The 8,185-nt window shown below is 47.7% G+C and overlaps 1 protein-coding gene across 1 annotated transcript in view; it reads right to left on the bottom strand.

The window, feature by feature from the left end:
* Positions 1-2,317: 2,317 nt before the first annotated feature.
* Positions 2,318-8,185, bottom strand: part of FSTL1 (follistatin-like 1) — a 12,591-nt gene continuing 6,723 nt past the window's right edge. The window contains exons 5-9 of the mRNA XM_009707318.1: positions 7,454-7,572; positions 6,557-6,669; positions 5,166-5,276; positions 3,354-3,451; positions 2,318-3,093 (exon numbers count right to left, since the gene is read on the bottom strand). Coding sequence (XP_009705620.1) covers positions 3,049-3,093; positions 3,354-3,451; positions 5,166-5,276; positions 6,557-6,669; positions 7,454-7,572 — 486 coding nt within the window. The 3' untranslated portion in view covers positions 2,318-3,048. The remainder of the gene's footprint in view (positions 3,094-3,353; positions 3,452-5,165; positions 5,277-6,556; positions 6,670-7,453; positions 7,573-8,185) is intronic.

Here is an 8,185-nt window from a genome sequence, read left to right as displayed (position 1 = left end):
AGAGGGAGGAGTAGGATTTTTTTGTTTGTTTCTTTAAATTTGGCTTTTTGAAAAAAAAAAAAAAGCCTTCCCTGCCCCTTGCAGCCTGTACAGCAATTGTCCCAGAGGGCAATGGCTGGAATTCAGCACTTCCTTCCCTAGCAGCCAAGTCACCCTGCAGAAGTTAGCGACTGACCAGCCTGTTGGACGATACATTCTGGGCATCACTCACCAACTGGTTGCCCTTCCCCTCGCCGTGGGGAGGCGAGATGTTTCGGTCCCCTTTGGGAACCGTAGCCCTTAGAACTGGCATCGCTCTCCAGAGTTGCGCTTCCCTTGGAGGGCACAAGGAGGAAAAGGCTCCACAGGCGGCAGCCCTTTCCGCAGAGGCATGTTCACCGCACTCCTACCCCGCTGCCCGAGGCTACCCTAGGATTTGTTGTATGGCTTGTCAGAGAGCTCAGCTTGCCTTGCCTGAGAGAGCAGCCCATCCCTCAGCCATCCCCAGCTGCCGTCCTCATAGACCGTGCATCTGCAGGAGACAGGAAGGCGACTAGGCAACGTATCGCATAATGCAGCCTACAGAAGCCCTTCAGCTGTGGATTAGCCTCCCCTTCCTGCACATGCCCTGGTTCTCCCAGTTGGAGATATTCCTGACTAGACAATAAGATGTTATCCCCATCCAGGCAAAGCCTTTAAGGCAAGCTGTTGTTTTCTCTAAGGCACTTTAATGATCCAAGCTAGAAGGAAGTGAGCTGGGAGGCAGGCACTACCTTTCAGAGCAGGGCCGGAATAAAGCAAAACATTTATTAACAATGTTCCTGTGACTCCAGATCCAGCATATGAAGCTCTTTTGCTCATACTGTTGGGGAGGAGCGAGGGTATGTCCAATGGGTGCTCCCATTCCACCAACCACTTCCTCCAGTGCCATCAGAACACAAACAATGACACAAAAAAATGACCCAGTGTAGCATTGTCCACGTTACCCTCAGCTCCTGTGGACTCATTCCCCTCACCTTCACAAGTGATAGCTTCTCAAATCCAGACCCTCACAGGAAAAGAACCAGACCCCTTCAGTATTTATTATGCCAAAACCTCCGAGCATGGCAGGAAAGATTATGATTCTCACTGGAAATGCGGCACTGTGCCAAAGCCAGTGGAAGTCCCCTGGGTTCACATCAGGAAAACAGCTCAAAGACCAGACAGCCTTTAACAAATCTGGCTCATGAGTGAGACCACAGGAAGGACTAAGCTTTCTTCTTTTCCTACACTTGCTAGGTACCAGCTCATTCCTCCCCAAGGAAAGCAGTGTGCAAAAAGGGAAAGGTTGGGACAAAAGTCCTGCTGATCTTCACTCAAGCAGAACATTCTTTTGCAGATGCAAGTGGAGTTTTGCTTGAGTAAGCACTAGGGACTGCAAGACTCCTGGCAACAACTGCTGAAGTTGCTCCCAAACAGGAAGATGGAATTCACAAGCAGTCATCTCAGGGTACGTGTAACTGCTTGGGACGCACAGCAGGGGCATGAAGGGAACGTGGAAACTGGATGTTCATGTGTGTGAGTTTATGAAGTACATTTGACAACTGCAGGAGAAAATCAGCTGCACTTGAGGCTACAGAGGTGATTGTCAACAAAACGGCATTTTATTTATACCTAGGACCAATGCTCTGAGAAACGGGTCAGATGAAAATGACCCATGAAAGGATGTGAGGGCGGTCAAAGATGGTCTGATCAAAGACACTGTGAAATATGTTAGCAATAAGGCTTCCAGCCCTGACTCCAAACTCAGACCTGGAATCAAAGAATAATGCTGCTGCCTTATCCCAGTGGGAGACGGAAAGCCCAAGACGACGGCTAACAGCCCTGACTCCAACTACACTGTTTTCTATGTAGTTAAGCCTTTTAAGATATGTTACTAATGGGATTGCCTGGTCCCTCTGTCTCTAGATTACTTGGCACTTCCCTCTGGGCAATTCAGAGAGGCATGAGCATGGACTTTGACCACATGGTCAATGCTAGCTAAGGGAGCAAGAGCTAGAGAGCTGCAGTATCAATCCATGCCTGGTTAAACTAATTACATCCAGCCCTGTCTCTTCTTCCCATGAGGGACACTGCTGTCCCCCTGTTGAGAAATACCCTGTAGCGCAGGGCTCACAAGTTGCTTGTGTTGTTCACGGTGGCTGAGCGCAGTGCGATACAAACTGTGCATAGGCATTACAGGACTGTCAATAACAAAAACCCACATGTTGCATGTTCTTGAAAGATCTAGAGCTACGAAACATACAAAAGCTGAATTACTACCATAGGAAATAAAGTAATAAAAAAAACAAAACAAAAGGGGGAGTCAGCATGTGAATGTGATAAGAAAAAAATATGATAGCACCTCTAAGGAGGGGGCAGGGAGAGTAAGAGTGAGATGAGGTCAAAAGGAACCATGTTGTGTCGGAGCCCACAATGTACTGGAGGAGCTGCTGGGGACAGTCCAGTGGAAAGCAAGGAGGAACGTGCCGGACTCATGCCAGCAGCATGGCACCATGACTTCCAGGTGTCACACCAGGCTGACCAGCTTTGAGGAGCTCGAACCAAAGGGGAGGGTAAGCAGGGCAAGGTCCTTGGCTAATAATGCCCTGCACCACACGTGCTCAGCCACAAACCTGCCAGGCCTGTATTTCTGCAGCCAAGGCTGGTGCCGACAATTACATCAATTGAACACCCCTTTTTCTATCCAGCACTGACCTCCATCCTTTCCCCAGATCCAGGGGAACAAGAAATCCCTGTTAGTTCTTGGAGGGAGCAGCTGTCTGCTCTGGGAAAGGGTCCCAGAGGCTGCTCTAAGTCCCTCCCAGCCTTCCAAGGCCCCAGCAATGAAGCTCCCTGAACAGGTGGGCTCTGCTCCCCTTTCCTGGCCCCATTCTCTGTGTATTACAAAACAAATAACCCATCGCTATACAATGTAAATATCTGTGACTGGGCAACTGTAGCAGACACTTGTGCATACTGAGATCCGCACTGGAGGACAGGGTGGCAGGTTGGGCCCATCCTCCTGGGCTCCTCCGGTGTGGAGGCCCCTTACATCTCCTTGGTGCTCATTCTCTTGGTCTTCTCGGCCGTCTCCTAGAGAAACAGAGCACAAAAGTGAAGCTCTGCACAGACACAGGAGCTGGCAGTGCCCAAGCCTTTGGTCCATCCACGAACAGTGCCAACACTGTCTTACACCTCCAAGCCTCACACCTGTATTTGTCCCCACAGGCAACAGAGACCCCTCTTTACCGTGCTCCCCCTTTTACCAGAAGTCTCCAAGTGACAGAAGCAGAGGCAACCCCTCCAGCAAGGAGAGACTTCATGCAAGCAGACCTTCCCAGCCTCATGCTAACCTGATGCTTCTGCAGTTCCTGAATGTATCTAGCCAGCTCCTCCTCAGTCAAGTCTTCATCAGGTCGCTGTCTGTGAGCAGGCACCTTCTCATTCTTCCCTGCAAACAGAAATGGAGTTCAGCATTATCACAAACAGGGGATGCAAATTTCAGAGGTTGAACCACATAGAACAAAAAGAGGCAGGTCAGCCACAGCATACCTCAAGCTTAGGAAGGTTTTGCTGGAGAAGGTATGGGTTGGCTTCTTAGGAAGAGAATTGGCCTTGTGGCTGCCTGGGACTTCAGAACCTGGGTATCCAGTCTGTCCCCATCTCTCCCTTCCACATGATAAATAATAAAACCACAAGGAAGAGGCTGCATATTATTCCAAAGCAGCACCTATAATTAGTTCAAACATCTTGGCCTCTCATAGGGAATAAATGGAAGCTCAGTGCTATCCCAGTACCTCTTCATTAGGCATCAGTTATTGTAATTTCACTCAGTGGAGACACAACTTGCTGATGTATCCAATCTGATTCGTTCACTTTATTACCCTTCTAACAATAGCCTCTAACCCCTCTGCTGCTCTGACATGGCAGAAAGTCAAGGAATTGTTGTCCCATTGCGTGCTTCTGCCATGGATGCAGGGAACAAAGTAGACAGCAAGACCGGGTGTTGCATAGCAACTTTGAAGGTTGTTTCTGGGGAGGTAAGAAAATGAGTCTCTCATTCAGTTGCTTAACCTCTGAGACCTACCCACAGCTCCTCTGGCAGCTCTATCAGTACTACAGTTATCTTTTCTGAGGTGAGTTCCTGCTGCCACAGCCAAGTCTGGGCTGAGGTGAACCCGAAGCCTCTGCTGCAGAAGGCCAGAGAAACATGAAAGAAACTGTACATACTTTTTGCTGTTCTCTCTCCTACTCTGCCCAAGCTACTGACTATAGATCTGAACTAACGTACTGCTGACAGCTCCCGCACAGCACTGAAAACAAAGCTCATGCAAAGGCCTGGTTTCTTGGGAAGAAGGCCAGAAAAATGCAGCGCAGTGCTGGGAGGGTGGCTGTGGCTCCCTGAAAAGGACCTCTACATTTCCCAAGGCAGGGAAAAACTGGCTTTGCACCTGCCCTGCACCATCTGTCAGAAGGCAAAACAGGGAACTGTTGTTCACAACCCCACCACCACTTCTCACAGTTGTAACACGGCTGTGAAAGTTTAAGAAGGGCCTTCCAAAGGAAGAACAGACAGACTAACAACACTGCCTTACTATGAACACGACCTCCCTTCATCTCCATCACCATTATTTTCTTCTACTACAGTTTCTATGGCAAGAAGCTAAAGTGCTTTCTTGGCATTACTGGATGAAGTCTCCTATCTCCCCTCTGGGGCAAGACAGGACCCTAGCTCCTGCTTTACAGATACCATAAACAGATACAGTGAGGATGCTGACACATATACAGGGAAGCTGACTGGCTCACACCTACACATACAGTTGCAGACAGTGACCTGTTTGGTCTGTCCATGCCCCAAGCCAGCTGGACGCAGAGTAGCTCTGGTCTGGAAAATCTGGTACTGAATTTTCATAACAAATCCAAACTACAAACCCCAGCAGCATTGCCCCCATCCCAGTTACACACTTTCTGACCTCTAGAACAGAATCAGCTTGGGTTTGGCCAACTTGGAGCACAGAAGGGTGATGCAGAAGCCACCCACAGAGAAGCTGAGGAAAAGCTAGAGAGAGAAGAAATCTGGACAGCTGGTGCCCTTGGAAAGAGAGAAAGCAAAAATCCCTTTTGTACTAAACCAAATACAGTAATTGTCTGGAGAGCATACGGACCCTCGCATGTCATTGCAGTGCACACCCAGTTCCCACAGGCACAGACGCAACGGTTGCACTCCACCTGGGTCTCTGCTCCGTCCTCATAGGTTTCGTCTTCCAGGGCACACTCTAGGGAGGCACAAAATAACAGCAGTGGTTGTGAGATAGCGAGCAGGCTAAAGACAACATACTTTGGAGATGCCTTGAGAGAGAAGAGGTCCAAGGTTTTGGAGGAGCCCTTCCTTCTGCTAAAGACAACATACTTTGGAGATGCCTTCAGAGAGAAGAGGTCCAAGGTTTTGGAGAAGCCCTTCCTTCCCCTAACTACCAAAAGTTTCATAATGACTAAAATATTCATGCTGAATTTGGTGTGTGAAATCAGCCAAAAAATAATTTGGCAAAGTCAAACGCTTCATTTTGCTTCCTCAAAAGAACACATTTCAGTTTCTCAATTCCAAATAAAATCTCAATATTGGATTTGTTTGAATTTTGTAATCTGTTATACATAGAAAAGAATCCCCAAAGTGAAAGTTTTGGTTGCTCTGAAACAATTCCTGTTCCAGATGGGGAGAAGTTGGGGAAATTATTTGTGTATTTGCTGTTATCCTGAGAAAGGAAGGTAAAAAAGAAGTGATTTCTCATTTCAGCTCACATTTCTTCTCACAGCTCTACTACATGTTTAAGCTGAGGCCCCCACAGCACTCAAGGGCACGTATACTATTAAGTGAAAACCAGCTGATGATGTTTTCTGGGGGAGGTGCAGCATCCCTAGCTTCCCATTGAAACGGGCAACAGAGGGTTCAACTTAATATTCCATAGGAAGCATAGCCTCTGTCTGCTCCTCGGTGCCACCGCAGTGGGATGTAAATCTGGCACCTTTGGACCAGCACCTCCTGAGGAGACAATTAGATGAATGGCTAGGCATGCCTGGTCAGCAGAACACTAAGCTGCTTTCATGTGAACTGTAGCACTAAGCAGGATTTGGAAGAATAGTGAACTTTGAGATGTTCATCAGGGAGGCTCTCCGTGTGAAAGGCAGAGCATAGCAGGACTTTGGTCTGGTCTGACTTTCCTAAATTATCCAGACATGAACTCCTCACATGATTTATTTCCACACTGTTAAATACATGCCTTGTCCTTCCAAGCATACCATATCCATTTGACCTATGCTCTTGCTTTTAAAATCCAAACCTTTTTCATCACAAGAGCTGTGGGAGTTCTGGGACAGAAAAAGCAGCACTCTTGACAATGCAGGGACAAGGGGTGCTGTCAGATGAGAGGTGCGCATATATCAACATTGTCTCTGGGAGCAGAGTTACAGCATCCAATGTGTGGCCCAAAGCTGATCTCTTTTCCTTCCTCCTTCCCAGGACCCCTCTGATTCCCCAATATAAGTGAGGTGTTCCTACTTTTCTCTGGTGGGTTGAAGGAGGGGCTGAGGCACTTGAGAAATTCATTGAAGCTGAGCTTCCAGTCAGCATTTTCATCTGACAGCTCGATGAGAGCATCTACGCAGAGTCCCCTGAAAGGAAACACAGAGGCATGTTCTGCAAAGGGCTGTACTAGGCTGGTCCCTGCTCTACTGGCTTCAGAGTATAGATGAGTAAAACCAGTAATAACTACAAAGGCTCTGCGATGCCTGGCAGAAGTGGCTTCTGTAAGGAAAACCTCACAGGATACAGACAAAAGAAAAATAGTCACAAAATGCTCTCTGTCTGGCGAAGGGCCAGGAAGTGGGGGGATATTCAGAAAAGCAGGAATAGGACCTTGTTGACATCGACATGCTGTCACACGAGTAGAGATGCAAGCACAGCATAACCACAAGCAGCCTGTTCTCCTCATTGTCTCGCACACAGTGGCACACACAGAGAGAAAGGAAAACCTCTCAAACTACATTTTCATGCGATGCACCAGCTCTAACTGCAGGTTGCTCATGAGCTGTGTTTTCCCACTATCTTCCTTGCACTGGATCTAGCTATCAGACAAAAGGTCAGTAAAAAGTGCTCTGGAAAGCTAATTTATTAGGAAATAAAAGACAAATTTTCTGTCACCCAACTCACCTTCTGGCTGCACACCTACTAGATTTAAGGAAAAATAGGATTGGAACACATGCCTAACGTGAAGGGTAGGGGTGGGACTGTTCCTTTTGGTGGTATTAACACCTAATTAAGTGAGAAGCCACTTCATACACAGTTATCTTTGTTAGTGCCAGCCCTAACCGATATTTTACAGGAGTGGATTTTCATGCCCCCTTCTACCACATGTGGCCCCCTGGCCCTCCTTCTGGCATCCTGTCCACTGCCCACCTGAGCAGCTTGTTGGTCTCCTGGTCCACGTAGGTGGTGATGTTGACAGCAGTCTCATTCTGCTCCACAAACTTCAGGAATTCAGTGGAGTCCAAGCGAGAATCACCATCGTCAAAGCTCTACAGGGAAAGATGGGAGGATGTAAGACAGTCTGATTTATCAGTTGCGGTTACCCCTTCCTTCTCCCTCTTCCATATGTACTTAGCATTTTTGAAGCTTTGGTGAAACAGGTTGCATCATCCCTGTTTTGCACAAAGAACAGAGGCTCAGAGAAAAGCAGTAACATATCCATACTAGCATCAGAACTAGCAGACATGATCCTAGCCCTTGTTCTCACTGATAAGCTACACTGCCTGTCATTCACCTCCTGCTGCTTGATTTATGGCTCTAACCCCACTTCTTCTCTTTGTTCCAGGCAGCTCTTAGCCTTCTCATATACCTCCTGCCTTAAAGCAGATCAGTTGTATTCAAGGTGGTGTCAACTTTCCAGTATGTGTAAATCCAAAGCTGTGCCTGGACTCTGACAGTGACAAAAGGGAAAATCACAGGAAGCAATTTTCTGCTGATCCCAAAGAAGGAACAATTTAATGCAACAGCACAACGCCTCGCCACCAACTTCTTAAGGTCCTGACAGGACTCCTGGCACTGGAGAGCCTGATTTTTAGCCCTGAAATCCTGGCTGTACTCCCAAAGACATAATTGCATTTTGCCTTCCTGTTTGGAGATGTCATA

The sequence above is a fragment of the Cariama cristata genome, unplaced genomic scaffold (assembly GCF_000690535.1).
Source record: "Cariama cristata isolate BGI_N322 unplaced genomic scaffold, ASM69053v1 scaffold579, whole genome shotgun sequence".
Taxonomy (NCBI): Eukaryota; Metazoa; Chordata; class Aves; order Cariamiformes; family Cariamidae; genus Cariama; species Cariama cristata.
This window is presented reverse-complemented; position numbering and strand designations above follow the sequence as displayed.